Source organism: Phaethon lepturus, unplaced genomic scaffold, assembly GCF_000687285.1.
Source record: "Phaethon lepturus isolate BGI_N335 unplaced genomic scaffold, ASM68728v1 scaffold1474, whole genome shotgun sequence".
Classification (NCBI taxonomy): Eukaryota; Metazoa; Chordata; class Aves; order Phaethontiformes; family Phaethontidae; genus Phaethon; species Phaethon lepturus.
In genome coordinates, this window is record NW_010533737.1 from 63389 (window position 1) to 83023 (window position 19635).

General features: G+C 38.6%; 1 protein-coding gene across 2 annotated transcripts in view; it reads right to left on the reverse strand.

Moving 5' to 3' along the window:
• Nucleotides 1-17909, reverse strand: part of EXT2 (exostosin glycosyltransferase 2) — a 75967-nt gene extending 58058 nt beyond the window's left edge. Inside the window, exons 1-7 of one of the 2 annotated variants that reach the window (XM_010285280.1) lie at nt 17376-17909; nt 17111-17200; nt 11915-12031; nt 8263-8458; nt 4765-4904; nt 3729-3822; nt 2728-2748 (exon numbers count right to left, since the gene is read on the reverse strand). In XM_010285280.1, the coding sequence (XP_010283582.1) occupies nt 2728-2748; nt 3729-3822; nt 4765-4904; nt 8263-8458; nt 11915-12031; nt 17111-17200; nt 17376-17887 (1170 nt within the window). In that variant the 5' untranslated portion in view covers nt 17888-17909. The remainder of the gene's footprint in view (nt 1-2727; nt 2749-3728; nt 3823-4764; nt 4905-8262; nt 8459-11914; nt 12032-17110; nt 17201-17375) is intronic. The other variant, XM_010285281.1, reaches the window with a different exon arrangement.
• Nucleotides 17910-19635: the final 1726 nt, after the last annotated feature.

Below are 19635 nucleotides of genomic sequence, written 5' to 3' on the forward strand. Positions count from 1 at the left end.
AACCTAAACACATCCTAACTGCAAAGGAAACAGTGAGATGCCATAAAACAATTTTCATACTAATTTTGATAAAAGCTCTTTGCAAAGATCCCTTTTCTTCATTTTAGCATCAGTTGTAGACCAATCTTTTTGTAACTGCTGTATCAAACTCCAAGTGTTTCACAATGTAAAAACAAGAAAGAACATGATCATTGTGATCTAACTATCTTTGTTTCCGTCTCAATAAGAGCAATGCTCAGTGAAAACTAGAATGGACTGGAAAAAAAACAAACATACCACATGACCAGTTTCAGTCAGTCCTCTTTCACTTGACAAAAAACAAGACCCAGGATATTGTATATCAGGTTTTATCAGCCCTTGAAGTTGAAGCAGCAAAAGAAAGCTGTTTAAGTATTATTGAGAAATATGGGTTACTTGCAAAACCAGAATGTTTTGAGGCTTTTATTGCCCTTCCTGGCTAAACAGAATAAACAACTGCTATAGATCACATCTGAAAACATGTATAAATCACCCCAGTTCATTTGCAGATTCATTCTATAAATGAGTATTAGTTGTGTTTCATTTTAGTAATTCCTTGCCCGAGAAACAAAATAGAGCACTTATGACAAATTCACTTTGCTTCTGAACTACCCTTAGCACCAGCCTCCTCAAAAGGTTAATTCTAACTTCAAATTCTCTCTTCTCCTATCATCACTTCAGCCTTATTTTGTGAATCTTTATTCATTAATTCCTGTACATTGCTGCTGAAGTGAAGACACTGAAAAAAACTGAAGACATTCTGTCTAGCCACAAAGTCCTAAGATACTTTCCCAAAGCATTTAAATAAAAAACCAGCATGTAAAGTGTGCAACTCCTCCCTCCTGTGAGACTGATGAGGAGGAAGGAAACAAAAAAACCTGTAGCACTGGTGGAGTATTAGTACATATTTATCAATGAGGAAAAGCAATTAGATAATTAGTAGTCCACACAATATCAGTTACTAAGTACTTTTTCACTTTTTTTATATCAGATAACTAGAACATAGAACCATGTATCAGCAAGGGAATTTCACAGATGCTTACACTGGGACTTTACCTTGTAAATAAGGCTGACAGGACATTAAATGTATGGGTAACATCTTTAAATATCCTCAATATGCAGACAGAAATAAATTCACAAAGATAAGAGACAGACAAACCTCGTGATTTCATCCTGATACTCTTACTACTAAAACACACAACTACATCCTCAATAAAGGCATCAAGGTGTGAGAGGCAGCTTTAGAAAAACATACTTCCCACCTTTGGTCAACAGGATCACAGTTTTCAATATGTTCAGTGATGCTTTGGACCCAATGACAATGAATACTGCAAACCATCTATAATCCAACAAAATTCACTCCCAACACAGACTAGAACTGAATTCTGGGTATTAAAATGTCTTACATTTTAACTTAATTTTATGGAGTTAGAGATAATATAGATAACTTATACATCATCTGAATTAAAGGAGGTTTTGTCAGTTTGTTTCATTGTGAATGTTTAGGGTTTTTTTCATTTGTTTGGTTTTGCTTTTTTGGGATTTTTTGGGGATTTTTTTTGGGGGGTGAGTGTTTGTTGGGGTTTTTTTTTTTCTTACAAACTAGTATTGTTTCCTGATTTCATATTTGAAAATTACTGTTTAAGCTGCCCATAATGACAAATGCATTCTCTGTAGAAGGAGAACACTATCCTGAAATTATTATTTTATGATATTAGTAAAATGGACAAGAAAAATCAATGCACACTTTAACAGAATATTAATGTCAGTTTTAAAGCTTTATTAAGAAAAATTCCCTAGTGTTAACATCTCTACATTCATGTCAGAGAAAAAAAGAAAATAAAGCAAAATCATGTTTCTAGGAGCTGGAACAGCAAACCTACTTTTTCACCTGCCATCTCTGGTGGCAAGTTGGTGCTGCCAGTAGGCCCCACCAAAATGGTTTACTTGTGTGAAGGGACTAAAGAGAAAGGAGACCCCTGATGGCTGCTGTGATATTTGCAGACTCTCTGTACAAAGAATGAAGTGAAGCTGGCAACAGAATTCAGGTGTGAAAAGATACTTACTGCTGAATCTGAGAGTCTATTTTCTCCACACATATATCCAGTATTAATATTAACTGTGCAGCTTTTAGCACCGTCTAGGTAGAAATAACTAGAGTGCTGTAGCTACACCCTGAAAAACCATGCCTTGGTTCACTTTTTACAAGGACCACACAAAAGATGATTTTGTCACTAAAGTTGGGTAAGGGAATTTCAGAAACATGTCTTCACAATTCTTGCAGAAATTCAATTACAGAAATCCCATGTGTCTATAAAAGTCACCTGAGATCAGATAGTTTACTTTGTCCCTACATACCTAGTTCTTACTTTCTCTATGCCTCAGTTCCTCATCAGGAAAATCTCCATACCTTATAACAATATATGCTCAGGTACAGTAAGGTGACTAGGATGAAAGATCCTAGACACAAGTTTACAATATATGTTAACATCTTACTTCTTCACAGTCACAAAAATCTAATCTATATATTCCGACTACCAAAAGAACAATGTGGTTGAATCCTACCCCCTAATCTGACAACAAAACTCTTCGCACTTTGTGAAAATCCTCACATGGCTAACAGTCCTCATCTGTTGAGCTTGCACGTTATGTGTGAGCTCTAGAATTGAAGCAACTGTTGATGATAGTGTACATAACAGCAAAGCTAACGTAAACAGGAGTCAGCATCAACTGGAGTAAACTAGAAGACATTTCCTCTTGACTATATACCCAGCCAACACAGACTTCATTCATGAGTTTGGACAGTTCATGATCTCAGCTCTTCCAGTCACCAAATAAGTGAAATTTCCCTCTCAGAGGTATTGTCAACTTAGTTAAAATATTTAAAACATTTTGGACTTAATACTTCCCTCACATTTTGAGCGATTAAAACTTATGTACAAACCAAAGCTTCCCTTGAGATAAAGACAGACTCTTGAATTTCTTCTTTAATACAATTTAAATACTATGTAGAAAAGAGAAAAAAATATACATTGTCATTTTGTCAGAAATATGTTAGTATACAAGAACATACACCTGCATTCAGGGAGAGCTTCCATCCCAGAGTGCAATAAGAAAGCAGAGGGGACGTAAGAAAGAGTGAAATTAATGAAAGTGGAAAGTATACTACATCCGTAGAAACTGGCAGTCTCGACTCATGGCAAACACCACATGATCTTTACATGAAAAAGCAGATAGTCAAAACCTCTGTTTCACATTTCAGGAGATCTGCTGCAACCCAGCATGGGGAGGCATTGATCACCGTGGATGCTAAAGATCCTGTAATATATTTCACAACAGCATGGACGTTAACATAGTAGGTTGGAGAAAATCTACTCTGAGTAAATGAAGTCTGCCTGCTGAAGTGGTGTTCTGCAATTGCAATCATACGCAGCATTCTTAACTTCCTGACCTGATGGGTAATGTAGTCCCGATCAACAGCTGCTGCTCAACACATTTAGCTGCGCCAGTGATGGGCACAACATTGGAAAATAATGGTGAATGCACATGTTTAGCACAAAGAAAGAAGAGGGTCGAATAATCAAAATATTAACATAAGAGTACAATGGATGCTTCTGTATTCCAGCAGATTTCACAGTAAGGCAAGCGTATGAACCTGCACTCCAACTGTAAGTAAAGGAAAATAATTTAAGCACAGTACATTATTTTACCTGTCTTTGCATCTCTTCAATCTGTCGCTGGGGGATGCTTTGCAGAATACTGTACATTTCAGGCATCTTTTCTTCAGGGATTACAACAGAGGCCCTATAAGCAAAAAACAGAGAACAAATGGTAAGAAGAGAAGAAGTTCTACATTAAGCGATGTCAACAGCTTCTTCAACCTAGATCTCATCCTATTCTAATAAGACACATTCAGAAGAGATTAGCAGAAAGAAGCAGTCTTCTCTCATTGTAATTAATTATTCTGTAGCAGCTCCTTCATAACACCAGTCAGTCTGTGCACAGATAATGCCACAAAAACCGTGGACTGATCTGTACAATCTAATAAATATGTAAGGGACAGAGACCCAGAATTCCTGAATACTCATCTCTGTATTGCCACTCACTTGCTGAGCTTTTTCAGTGACCAAACAGTAATAGCATATACAGTGCTTTAGTGGGCATGGTGGTGTTGGGTTGATGGTTGGACTTGATGGTCTTAGAAGTTTTTTCCAATCTTAACGATTCTATGCATACAAGCTAGTAATATTTGTACATATTATCCTATGATCACGTAACTGGGCATAGTGCATGCATGGAAAAAAGTAATCTAAACTCTTAACAAAGTGTACTCTGCTACAAAATAATTATACTTTTCAGTCTCAGATGAACTTAGGAATCATGACACTATATAGAGACTTTAGCACTTATGTGACACAAATTTTAGCATATACTTTCCCTAAAGGAGCCTGAATGCAGACCAGTCCTCACTGAATTCAAGCACAAGATAATAAAGCAAGTCTGTTTTAGGAAAAATATGATCGGGTACAGGATAATCAAATGCTCTGTCATCTTTGCCTCATTTGTTTTCCTCTCCTATTTTTGATGCACATTATATCAAGGGCAAAGACTGCATGTATCTTACTCTGTATTCTATGCCCTGTAACCTCCAGTACGCTTGACTTATGACACAGATTTTATTCAAATCACTGAATGCAATGAAGTCTCTTATACAGTGGTTCGACGTACAACAGTGACAGTACAGACCTCTTCCAGTCCAGAACCTCAGAGAAAGGTAAAATGTAGGAGTCAGCAATGATGACTGGGACACAGCCAGCTTGAAGAACATCGCTTAGCACAGCTTGTCCCAGACGGGCTCCACGTAGAACAACACAGAACGTAGACTCCTGTGAACAAATGATATCCAACACATAGATGAGGAAAAAAAGTAAATGTTAGATTTGTATTGTGTGTGTATCTATGTATACATTCATTATGATTTCCTGTCCTCCCACTTTTAAAAAACCACGTGAAAAGGAAAACAGACTTGCTCCATACAACCAATGTATCCTGAATTATTAGCTAAGTCAAAATAATTATGTAACTTTTATCTTCCAGAGGCAAAAAAACATCGTAAGTGGAGAGATGAGAAATCAGCTAACAGGACTACTCTATGCTTTATTTTAATGGCTTAATTTCAACATTTTAATAGAGAAAATTCAAGGGGAAAAGTAAGCTAAATATTTTGAAAGTTTAGCATAACAAGATGAGCAACAATCAACATGAACTTGAGCACAAACTGTATGAAGCTAACCTAACTTTCTTCCATTATAGGGCAATCCAGCTCTATGGCTAGCAGAGAAGTAATAGATTTCATATTTCAATTTTAAAAGGCATTTGACATCTTTGATAGCATTTTCATAGGCAAATTAAGAAATCATGGGCTTGATAAAGCCCTCATAGGCTTTATAGTTACATAAATTACAGTTACAGAACTTTAACAATAAAGCACTTAGTGTTGGCTCACAACTAAAGCAGCAATGGACCAAATAATCTTTCCTAGGTGCAACAGTATGCAATGTGTCCCTTAGTTAAGTGAGTAGCAGAATTATGACCATACTTATTAGATCTGACAATACCTGTGACTGTAGGCTTAGGAAGCATAAAGGATAATGAGATTAGAGTTTGACGTTATATGGATAAATTGACTAAAAAATACTGATACATATAGGGTTCAACACTTAGACAAAAATAACAAAAATAAAGCATGAAGTAACTGGCTAGGTTTTGCACTTTGCAGAAAAGGACATTTCCTACAAAAGGACAGGAAAAGAAAGGTTAGTCATGTCAGCAATGGTGTGCTGTTGAAAAAACAAACCACCCACAAGTTGTATTAAAATGCAAAAAAGTACAACCTAGGAGACCTGAAGGAATCACTCACTCTTCACAGTAATAAAAGAACTCAGAGCAGTGTGTTCAGGCTTGGGTAATGCCCTTCCAGGGGTAAAAAACCAGGATGATTACTTACCTTGAAAGTATGACCTACAAGGTAAGATCGACTATATCAATACTAGTTATTCTGAAGGACTGAGGGCAGGAGGAAGATGGCTAAAGGGAGCTTCAAAGATATAAAAAGTTGTTGCAAAAAGGAAGAATATAATCCTCTTACTCATGTCCACAACACACAAGACAAAAAGCCATGAGTTTAAACTGCAGCAGAGAAGGCTTTCTTGACTATGCTGCAAATAGGGACTTTAGTCCTCACTGCCACTGAGGAATCTTTTTACAGATTCAAGATTGCAAAATAAATGCTTGTAGAGTTCAGCTACACAAAGCAAGGAAAAATCCCAAGTCAGTATTATCCCTAAGTCTAAGAAAGAAAAATTATAAAGTTGATATAGGGGCTCCCACAGATAAGAAAACATCTTTCCAGCTTGTGTTCTGTGGCCTAAGGAAAAGGAGCCAGGAGGCTCAGCAGGGCAGCAAAGACATCAAAATGGAACTAGGAAATACAAGGGGGTGTGCTGGCTCTTCACTTGTTTCCTAATGCAATCGTAAGACCTGTGTTCATACCCATAAAGCGCTAAAACCCTTGAAAATATCATTCAAGAGAAGACTGCAAACAGGAAGCATTAGCAACCCAGAAGCCCAAGAGCCTGTCTAGTAGGAAGTCTATAAAGGCAGCGCTGGAATGGATGAACTGTGATCACAGTCCCCCTTCCCCCACTCCCAGACAGGAAGAGAAGGAAAAGAAGGGTGCGAGAATGGAAGGAGCAGAGAGAATGAACACACAGTTTAACCATTGACTCACTAGATCACACAGCAGCAGGTGGAAGACACTCTAGTAAGGTCTGGGAGAGAAAAAAAAAAAAAGCCCAGATGTGGACACACATGCTCATCTGCCCAGATAACCATTTTTCCTGTCTAGACAAAGGTTACTATAAATACACCCCCTCGCATCACCACTGTTATCAGCCAGACATTCCAAGGGGAGATGTAGGGCTCTGCAAAGGAAAGTATTTTAACAATCTCGGTATGTGCCAGCTCTCTTCTGAGTTATAAAATCACATATAGCAAGATATAGATATAGATTCCCTGTCTTGCTATCCTTCAGCAATCTAGCCTGTATTTAAAGAAGCAAACAATTTTTTTTTTTTCCTTTTGGCTGAAAGTTTTGGACTGAGGGTGACCCTTTCTTCCCTCTCTCCCTCCTCCACAAGGAATTTTAAACATATTTCCTACAAAACATAACTGGAGGGGTAGAAACTTTGCCTTTCCTCAGCTTGTTTGTTATTTTATCATCATTTGCTGAAGTTCAAAGATAGATTATATGCTGGTGGCCACAGACAGAGCACAGTGGCCTATGGCATAACTCACTTCACCACACTGCATGCCAAAGCACCTCTCTGTTAGTGAATTGCCAAGAGACACAGGGGTCTGAGAACGCTATCTAGTTTTATCCTCACTGACACATCAAAAGGCCTCTGGAAGTTGGGACAAGGCCACAAAACACATTTCACCTAAATGTTTTCATAGCTGCATGCTGACAAGTCTTCTAGCTCAGTCTGTCCTATCTATACAGATAATTTTGTAGGATTTAACTACTAAGCTGCATACAAAAAATATAACCTGATCAACCCTCCTTAAATGCAGCAATCTTTTTTGCCCCCTAAATAAATCCATACATAAGCTCTTTAAAGTTCATTTCAATCTTCCCTCCAGTTGACAAAGCCATCCTCCATTCCAAGCTTCATCTAGCAAGGCCTGGACTGTCATATGTGAGAAATCAATTCCAAATTCATGCCTGCTGAAGGTCATTTTGCCAGTTGTTCTGGAGGGTGTAGATTGCAATGTTCTTCCCCAATTTTAAAGCGAGCAATTTTGTCTGGCCTCCAAAAGTTTCTCATCCCGTTGCTGCTGGATTTGGCAGTATCTTCATATCATTTTTTAAGTTTACATGACACTGTCATGTGTTACTAGAAGACCACCATGACCAATCTCATGAAGTTGTTATACGTAAGCAGTGTTTTCAAATTGCAGCATAGTCTGCATATCAATTTAAGTACATAGTTCTTGGCCCTCTTAAAATTAAGAGTAAATTTAGGATATAATATCCAAGTTAACATAACAAATTATGCAGTTTCAAAACATAGCCAGCACATCAACTAAATACAAGGAAGTACCCTACCAGGGCTAAACAGGAACAGCTCCACAGCTAAGACAGTGACAATGGAGAAGAGAAGTTTACAGGAGAGACAGCATTACCTGAAGCACTTGAGGGTAATCAAAGACAAGATTCTTGTGACAGCGCTTGCTAACAGCTGGGATCCCATCTGACAGATTTGTACATTTGTCTAGGATCAACACTGATTCCCCATTCTCAGCTTGAAGAGCTTCCAACTCAGACCGGTATTCTGGGTGCAGAGCCATCTGAGATGACAGAATGAAATACCTGCGAGGACTGAAAAAACACAGCAAGGTTACCTGACAGCACTGTGAATTTACTTCCAAGATGCTCTAGAACACATATCCTTCCATCCTGGAAAAGCAGAGCAAGATTAACTAATGTGGACACACTGCCAAGACCATATTTTCAGACAGGGCCAAAAAGGGTAATGATGTAATATAATTAAATCTTGGACAGTAAGTGGCTCAGCATTATTTACAACTTTGAATTAATTTGTACTTGGAAAGCGTGCTTATTACATTAGAATAGGCACTTGCATTATAACCTCTATTATAAACTGAAACAAACATTATTTAGCTACTTATTAAAACAGCTTGCTACTGGTTGTTCTTTTGCTTGGTGTTTGTGTGCTATAACAAAGTAGATAGGACACTGAATGTTGCTGCTAGTTTCTCCTCCTGTATATTTTCTCACCAATGTTAATTGAAAAAAGATGCTGAACTGACAACTCAGCTACCCTGTGCTTACTTAGTCTTGATATGGTGACAGCAGCAACTGGACAAGCTCATCTCATCAGCTGTGATTCAGTTCTGTCCCTTTTGGGCAACATAAAGGCAACATTTCCAGGACAAAGTTGAAGGTCCATTATCCCATTCACTCTCAACTCCTACCATGTTCTGAAAATATGAGTATTTAAAATGAGCCTTAATACTGAAGTGTTTCAAGATACTAATTAACACTGGAGGTAAAACACACAGGAATACAGTCTCAAATTAGGTGTTCACTGCTTTAAAAAGTTATGTTAATGCTGGAAAATAGCATGTCATACAATTGTTATACTCATTCTCATCTACTTTGGTTTCCTTTTTAAACGGTTCAGCTAAGTCAGACTGCTCCACCGCTCCCCATTGAAAGGAACACACAGCGAGTGCCTGCCCTCACGCTGCCAAAAGAACACAGGAAACACGAGGTCTGCACTTAGGATTCCAGTTCTACTCCACGTGATGCTATCTTTAGTTTACACCTCTGAAAACACATACAAACACACACTTTAAAAAGTCAGACCTCTCCTGCTGCTCTTCTCACCTCTTCTACTCATTTTCATGCTGGTCACTTTAGTTGCTACAATTAACAGATGAGACTTGCATAGAAGTTTTTTAAACATTCTTTTTCCTAAGCCTCCAGCTGATACCAACTTGCTACCAGCAGCTCTACAGAATATATATTTCTAGCAGAGATACGTTTAAAATATTTTAAACAATTCAACTAAAAAGGAGATTAAACCAAAACTCCTCAGTTCAGCTCTGTAAGAGGAATAAAAAAGGACTGGCCTTAAAAAAAGGAAATACTGCTGCAGATGAGTGATAATAAATGCCTATAACGAGCTAAAAATTATGCAGGTTTGTTTATGGTATAAGTTTAACACCAAATTTTGCCTTAAAACTGTTATCATCCTACCACACTCAAAATCTAGCTATCAAATCTTGCTACAAAAGAAAGTACATTCCAGCTCCCAGGAAATAACACACTAGTGAGTGGAGTGTAATAGTTTATCCCAAGCAAGCCTGAATTCTGAGCATTGTTCCCTTGTCACACTCCTGCATAAAGTAATCAAAACTGTGAATGTGTTTCAATTAGCAATGCTAACTGGCAACTAGATGGTACTCCGGAGACTACAGTCTGTTCTTCACAAAAAATTCCCACTTTGAGAACATGGAAGCTCCAACACCTTCACTGAACACAGACTCATGCATTGCAACAGCTCCCACATAACAGTTTCTCTTGTCCTACCTAAAACCAGACATAGCATTTAGTTGACTACATGGACATGAACAATACGCCTGTATCTCTCTTTACAATTGGTTCTATGCATGCTGAAGCCCATCATCACGATCACGCTTTCCAGACAGAAATACAAAGCACGCTTTCACCATATCAGACTGTAATCATACCTGAGATCTATGCAGAATCAATTGGGATGCAACCAGATGCCCCTCCACTGGTGTGGTCCAGGAGCATCACAAGCAGGAACATAAAGGGTGTGAGCAAAGCAAACCACTGTTGCACAAGTTTGTCCTGTAATTGACTGTGGTATCTTACTTGGAGCAGTCCAGAGCAACAGCAAGAGCACTGCCCTTGCCAGAGAAAACAACTGAAGCCAAAGTACAATAACACTTTGTGTCCGATAGTGGCAGCACCTGCTCAATCAGAGTTTTAAACTTTAATAATTCATATTCTCTACAGGACGCTGTCAGAGAAAAGGACCTAAAGTTTCCATGTTTCTAAACTTGACCTTTACAATCAATGGACATGTCATTTACCCCCATTGCCTCAGTCTGCCCATCTTTTAAACCGTAGCAGAGGTGAGACCTTGCTACAGTGAAATGTTTTCATCTGTGTAATTAAGAGGTTTATGAAATATTAAAAGACCAATCTTCCATAATCAATTAAAACATGTGTTCCAGACTTCTACCTACTCTTGTTCTGAAGACATGAGTAGGTAGATGCAGATTGATTAGAGAACCCACCACTTTCCAGGGTAGGTCATTTTAATGGCTAATTACACACACTGTCAAAATAGTGCTTTATTTCCAAATACAAGGTCAGGAGGGGTTGTTTGTGTTTATGTCTTACTCCATTACTTTAAAAAAGAAAAAAATAAAATCAGTATTCTAAGTGCTGGATGTAACTATCTCCATAATCAAATCGGCTCTCTTTTTCATGAGTGTAACCTCCCTAATATTCATTCTGCAAGAACTTCTTCCCTTTAGAGCTGTATTTACAGGCTTCTCCTTTTCCAAACTCTCAATGTCATTTTGAAAGGACTTCAGAACCAGAAACACATCCAAACTGGTTTATGAAGATATCCGTATCCTTAAGACATACAGAAGATCACATCTTCACTGCTATTCTCCTGTTATTCATTCAACATGTGCACTAGCTGATACTACCCAAGGCACTTGTGTTGATCCCCATGACCCTTTCTATCTCTTTAAAGTCACAATGGAGGTATAGCACACTTCTTTTATCACTGTAATATCATTGCAATTTAAGTATCCTTAAATAAATTGTCTGAAGAAATAATTTATTAGGGAATCTATAGTGTTTTGAATTACTGCCCTGCTTTACTTACACTTTAAAGAAACCAATCATATTAACAACTACTTTTATTTACATCTGAAATATCTTGTCAGCTCACTGGAAATATTGAATCTAATGCTACTAAAAATACTGTCATGTTGTCATATTTCACAGTTCAGCTTCTGGAGTGGTAAAATAGAATCACTCCAAAAAAACCCTCAGTTCATAGCTAAGCCACATGTTGGCAGATAAGCCAAGACCATTAGCACTGGAGCTATCATATATTTTAATAGCAAAAGCTATTAAAAGCAACTCTTATAAAATTGCCCAAACCAACCAACAAGTTAGTAGCTATATTTATATTTTGTCAGTGTCAATACTAAACATGATACTAAATATATTTAGCCCAATTAATGGGAATTGCTTTACCCTGGTCCTCTTTCTGGCAGATCCACTTCCCCCGACAATGGGCTGTAAACAGGAATACTGACATCATAGCCTTGCCGGTAAGTCCATGTGGAGAAGCCTCCACCAGCCAGAAGAGCTCTGAAAAATACAAGAAAGCAACTTTAAACAGAGTACGTATACCATTCAAACTCAGAGCACAATTTACTTATTGTCACTATCAGAACATCAAGAAGATGCATGCTCTGAGAATAAGTTTTTCCCTCAGCTTTTGTCAGTGGCATTTTTCATGCAGTATTTCGGTTCACTTTAGTTTTCATGAACTGGGCTTACTGCCAGATTGGATCTAGTCATCAACAGAATACTTACAATTGCATATGTAAGCATATGATCACTGAGGAATGCACCATTTTTGCATTAATATAGGGAAATTTAATCCACTGTAGTCATTAAGATAATTTTGCATTTTTGCAAGCTTACATGTCCCAAGTCAATTTCAATTTAAAGAAATACATTCTTAATTATTTATACTAGTTAACATATTCCTTGATGCCTGCAATAAATAAGGTATACCACTGCTCTCAAAGTGTTGGAGACAAGCTATAGTTCAGATACAAGGCCAGGTATAGTGACACAGTATTTTGGAAAGTTACAGTGACTCTGGACTTCTCAGGCTGGAAAATAAAATGGAGTTATTTGCAACTGTGATTGATTTGTATTCAAGTGATCATACAAACTAGTGAAATTTATTTCATTTTCACATTACACAAAAACAGAATAATAAACAGAAAACATGACAACAAGAACTCCGTATGTTCTGAAACTTACTGTCCAACAGTAAAGGCTGCTTGGGACACTATGTGCTGGAGAGCATGGGAATGAAAGATTGATAAAGTAAGATGTAATTCAAGCTCCCAACAGGATGACCCTGATTGTCTGTGGCTTTTCCTAGATGGGACAATGTTTTGCCACACAGAAGGGCTTTAAGAAACAGAAGAGAACAACGTTTACAGAGGAAAGCAATGCATCATTCCCAATGCCAGAAAAAACAGGTTCGTTACTGCCTCCTATCCCAAATCAGGCTTCTTTGAAATATGCAAGCAGAGGACATCAGCTTTTCAGTTGCCATTTCATCTCCAGTGACCAGATGGCACCATCATTCTATTTCCAAAAGAAGCTCAGATTCAGCTTCTTTAGTGAGACTTCTAAAACAGATGATGAAACTTTCATTCCTTTGGCACCTAACAGCAGGGTGTGCTATACTTTAAATTGCCCCAGGGACACTGTTTCTGCTTAAGGTACCATACAAAACAGTTAGGAGAAATATCTTTCTCCAGCTCCAGTTTCTCTCCTCCTCTGTGCACTACACTAGGCACCACAGAAAGGATCTTGAGGGGCTGTACTCATTGTAGCAGCTATTATTACAGCCAAAAGCTGCCTTATCACTAGCTTGCATACTGACAGAGTTCAGATCGGAGCAGGCACATGGCTCACCAGTAATCAGAACAGACACACCAGAACAAAAAGCCAAAGTAAGAGTGGAAAAGGCACTGACAATCCATTAGCTGATAGCCTTGTTTTCAGATGCCACCGAATGAAATCCTTAGTATAGTGTTTGGAGAAGCAGTTTTGCCATAGCTGTTATACGACAGATTATCGTTACACCTAACTACCATCCAAGACCTACAATTTTTTTCCTATCAGAACATGACATCCCAGATAAACACCAGTATGTTCTGCCTTTTCTAACCCCCATCAGATGTCCCATGGGATACTTTCACTTCCTGCTCTGACCTGCAGCACAGTTGTTCAGTGTTCAAACACCACGATTAACACGTTACCATAGATATGACTTCACCCAAGTAGTCAAGCAAGCAGTCCTAAGTGTCATTTAAGAAGCTCTTGGAAAGTCCCAGGCTCTGGATTAGAGGAACTGGATTAGAGATACATTTCATCTTGATAACAACTACAAAATCAAAACAACTTGCCCTTTATTACTCTTCACTCAGAGCACAAACTATGGTAGGAGCAGAATTCAACTTGAGAACAGGATGATAAATCAAGCACGTGTTGAGTAAGTATTTATGTTCCAAATCAAGTGATTATTTTGGATTCCTTTCCAGTGCCCCTGCTCCTTTGGCGACACGTACAATGCTGCTATGACTAGGTCTCACCCTTGAGCCTGCATGTTCCATGTCTTACCCATATTAACTCAGTTACAAGCAGGGAGAAAAAATTGGCTTGCGCGTTGCTGTTCTTGCACTTCATAACCCCCTCCTCTTTTTTTCTTAAACACACACACACCACCACCGCCCTCGCCAATTGGGAAACTACAACAGATTGTTTTAATTGGATCCGGTGAAAACATGACAGCACCTCATCAGCCTTGAGAAAGCAGGTGTGTGTCACGCAGACTTTTTCCTAAATAAACCCACAGGGAACCAACACCAGTTAAATAACTCCACTCAGATTTTCATTGTACGGTGCAGTAAGGGAGTAGAGATATTAACTCCTAATGTACTCAAGGCAAATCATCTTCAACTTGCACTGATCAGTGAGGAATAAGCCTGTTCCTGAGCAACTTTTCACCACTTTTCAGATATTGATCCTTCTTTCTCTCCAGGAAGTGCCCCAGCTGGTCTGTATTCTAAATGTTTCTGCCCAGCTGCCATCATGATCAGCTTTCTGCCAAACTTCACAAGTCACCGAAACACAATTCATCAACTGGAGCAGAATGAAAAAGTATCTTAGTTCATACGTTCCATTTTATAGCTACAGAGTAGCTTTGAAAAAGAAATCCTTTCATCCTCATTATTGTACCAAATTCAATAGCACTTATTAACAAATAATAATGGGCTTATTTTTTAAGTTTTATGGCAGGAGATTACATATGTTATGGCAGCTAATACCAGCAATGCAGCCTTCATGCCCACAAGGCAGACTTCCATCTCTGAAATTATGGAACAATGTACTTTTACGCTGTCTTTGGAAATTGGATTTGAAGATTCAATAAACAAACAACCCCTTAATAAGGTAACTTAGCTAAAGAGTTTTCCAGATGTAAAAATATCATGTAACTGAATTCCCCTTTGTGTATAAGGTCTTATTTTACCTGGATTAATATCCTGCGACAATTCAAGAGAACACAACTCTATCAAATCTCATGATTCAATACTGTTCAACTATGTATAATCTCTGATATGTGCCGAATAAAGAAGGCAGGCCACAGTCACTGTGCAAACTTCACAAATATTACCTGTGTATTTCATGAGTGATCCACAAAATCCTGCAAATCCAGTCTTTCTGGAGTTGTACTGGTACAGTTCAGACCAGTCATTCAAAACCAACTGAATGCTGCCAGCATACCTTTATTTTGGCCTGTAGCCTCTCACCCTGTGATGCTACAAACAACTGTCCATCATGCTTTGTTAACTACCCATTCTGTAACATGTGTGGACACTCTCAAATTAAGAAAACACACCCAGATGGCTTGTTCTGTTAGATGTGAACTAAGGTCTCCAAAATCATACTGTAATCTTATACTGCACCATCAGGCCCTTCCAGGACTAGGTCCACACTACTGACTTTTTCACAGATCCCTTGTCTTTGCGCTTGTGACCTGTAGTAGAGGTTCTATGTTACACTGCACACAGCCTATCTGTTGGATGCCTACAAAAAGGAGTTTACACCTTTTCTCTGTCCAAAGCACTGTTATTGCCTCTCTGATGTATTACAGCTAGTGATCATACAGCTGCAGGGTGAGTCAGTTTGGCAAGCTACAACAGCTGTATGCCAAAAAAGATTTGGGGTTTTTTAATTCAAATTACTCAGCTTTCCATGTTAGCATGACGAACACTTAGAACAAACACTTACCAAAATAATACATTTCCTGCATACTAAGCAAAGACACATACGGCCAAATATAAATGGACATTTGACATAAAAAAGTTTAAAAAAAAGTTGTGCATTGTAAGAAATCTACTGCATTCAATTAATAAATCTGCTTCTTCAATAGGCACATGCATCCACAAACACACAATCCCAGAGCAGTCCATTCCATCAAACAGAGCATTGACAAATGAAAATTCAGCTTAAGAAGTATAAATCTTGAGATAACAAATACAAGTACTTACTAACAGATTAACAGGTTTGGTTACATAAGAATGATGCTTGACTGCCCTCTTCAGGCTAACCCACATGCATATAACACATTTCATATAGAGAAGTAAAAATCCTAAAGCCTTACTTCACAATCAGTGATGTAATTACAATGAGTAAACTTACTCTTTGAACATGTCCTGAAAAAACATGTTCTGTTCTGGCATTGAAGGATGTTTTAAATCGTCTTTGGTGAAAATAAATCAAGATATACTCCATACATAATCATCTTAGCAAAGATCCCACATCTCAGGCAAGATTTTGTTGACATTTTGCAGAAGAAAGTTAACTTTGACCTTCAAGAGAGGGACTGGTTACACAGGACCTAACTCAGCAGAACTAAGCATATACAGGCTAATCTAGCAGAAACATATTCAGTAACAGTATCTAAGCTAAATAAGTTTGTCTTACTCCAATTTTCTTTGCCTTAAAACCTTCATTCCTCTTGCAAAAGTAAACTATTCTGCAAGTGAAAACTGAGCTCAGGATTCATGCCTTTTAAGTTTCTGGCAAATATTTTCAAAACACACTTGCCAGAGAATAACTGAGAGTATTTGTCTGATTACTAATACAGTGTAACTGTTAAAATAACAGAAATTATTGAAATTCACCATAGTTTTGTCAAGTAGAGCAGCTGCTTTAAAATGCCCTTGAAGCATCTGACTTCTATCAGAAAGTTGCAGCTACAATAATCTTTGAACTTCTAACTTCTATCAAATGGGACATTCTGTGAAGCATTCCGGTTCAGTAACATGCAAGATACAGGTCTGACCACAAGATTCTCCATCTTTACAGTAATCTCAACAGTTACGGCAAACACTGTCAGCCACATCCCATATAAAATTAAGGATGGGGCTAAACTGTCAGATTTCAGGAGCAAATACTTGTCCTCTACAAGACAGGGACTTCTCTACTTCCCTTTTGAGAAGAGAGGAAGTCATATTCCAGCTTTGTAAAGGTTAAGGAGCATGCCCTTTGCTAACAGCTGCACTTCTGAGCTTATTGCTTCTTCAATGGCAGTTAAACCCAGATCTGTGCATTCAAACACAGCAAAATGCATACCTATCTCTAGGAACATCTAGGGCAGTGTTATAATCTGGTGGCCCTCCAGGCAGCATATTGAAGAGCAAGTGATTTGTGCCTCGATCCCACCTAAGGCAAAAGAAGAAACAGACAACAATTAGAAAGGTGTTCTCTACATACGGATGACAAGTTCTGTCAAAGCCTAGCTCTGGCACTGACTCAGTGCATCCTCCCCTCTGGCATTAACCTTATTTTTTTCCACTTTCTGTTCTTTAAATTCACACATTGAAGTTTCAGTAAGTACCTGGATAACTGTGCCAAAGCCTGAGCTGTCTCCTTGATACGAAGCGCATTTTGATTGAGGACATCTATGGATGGCACAAAAAGGCAGGCCCGGTTGACATCGTCAGTGTAGAATTCACTGTCAGAGATGGCAGTTAGCAGCTCATTGTATTCCCTGGAAATGGTGTTGCTCACTGACATCCCATATTCATCCACATACTTTTTCAGTGAGTAGATGTATACCTTGATTTTGTTTTTGGGATTGAAGCCGCATCGATAGACATCGAAGCAGGTGTGCATCCTGCAGCTGAGGTCTCCCCGCTCAGGAATTGGGCTATCAGCAGGAACACTGCGTTTTTCAACAGTCCAGTCACTGGTTGACTCAATGGAGTGGGGCCAGAACTGGAACATTCCTGTGGCAATTAGGCCAAGCAGAACTATGGAAAAGAGAGTGATGTAGTAGATGCGATGCTTGGTTTTCATCCTTGGGATGAGGGCTGGACCCCGGGTGTTGTATTTGGCTGACGCGCACATAATGGAATCTATTATCTCTTGTCTCTACAAAACAGAAAGAGAGAGGTTTTAGGATGAACTCTGGAAGAGATACATAGTTATCACAACACAGAGTAACATCCAGTTAACCCTTTCAAGACAGGTTCTTTGCCTCGGCAGATTACAGTAAAATTTCTTCAGATGCTCACGTGTCCCACCAGAATGTAAGATGCCAACTGGGACTGCCACTTGGCAAGGACAACATAAGGCTGATCTGCTGGGCCTGGTGGTAATGGAATGATGTTGGCCAGTTAACAACCACAAGTCAGAAAAGGACATGGCTTGGGCAGAGAGGGAAGAAATCTCAGACACTGCAGAAGAAGTGAGTCCTTGTAGATGCCACTCCATCTACATCGGAGTGTATTCATAGTGAATACTAATGAAAAAATAAAATGCTCATCTACAAGTGAAGAGAAGCAACCTGGATACCCCGCAATGGGCTTATAATGCGGCATTAAACAGAACTTAGGATCATGATACTGCTTCTAATGTAAAGGTGCTTTCAAACAGAATGTTACAGGAGCCCCACCATACCAGACTAGAATGATGCTAAACTACTTCTGGCAAGGAAAAGGAATTAATTTCTCATCTTTGTCAATATACTTTTTGGGGCAAAAAAAGTGTTCCATGAGCTGCCACTGCAGCCACATTAAGAAAAGCATTTAAATAATAGTTCTTGTAGTGTAAAACACGATGTAACATAAAGTATCACAGAGTCACACAACTACTGTCATCTTTGATGTTTCTTACAAGGTTTTATACACAGAATTGTGGTTCCAGCAATATGCAATTTATATTAACTACAGATTGAAGAATCAGCTACTTGTTGCATGCAAAAACCTGTTTAGGTTCTCAACTAAAGCTTCCATAATAAATAAATCCAACCTGGACTCTCCACAGTGGGAGCTTTTTAAGTGTAGTAAGCATGTTTTTTCTGAAGAAGAATGTGGATGGTATAATTATATGTTTTCCTTTTGGACAAATGGGATTTTTTTCTTGCTTTGTGAGCAAGAAAGAAAGTCTTGACAGTGGACAACAAATATGAATAAAAGAAGTATCAATAAGGCATGAAATGGTCTCTATAACCATTGGGTTATGTTTATTTGTCAGTTCTTAACAAAGGACAGTTGAGGTGGCTAACGCATGAAGTAAGTGCACTTACAGCAGTACAAAAATACTCTCAGGTGCTAGTGGAATAAATATTCCACTTTTAACAGTTGCGCTTATCAATTTACGTTCACATTCTGATTTTGGAAATGGCTTTTAAAGCCTACTATACAAGGCAATACATGTATGATGCTGTTATCAGGGCAGATACCAGAATGCTACATTGCTATCAGTTTTATAACTAAAAACTTTCCATATGTTTCTGACCGTTAACCATGTTATTCCGTCCTTCCTGATACCACGCCAGAACCACTTGCATTATGACAAAGATTACACATTTACAGCAACCACTTGAGTCACTCAGAAAAGCAGTCTAGACCTAAGCCTGGGGCAAAAAAACCTCAATGAAATGTAACTCTCCATCCACGGAATCGTGTCATCGCTTTCACACAGCGCACAATCCACCTGGGCAACCTGCCGGCACAAAACAAGGTCTACTGGCATTTAGAGTACTAGAAGTAAGAGGAATAACACACAGCAGCCAAAGAGGTGGCAAAAAAATTAGGGGATGTAACAGACGCGGTGAGGGACGCCACAGCCTCGGGAGGGCCCAGGCCGACCCG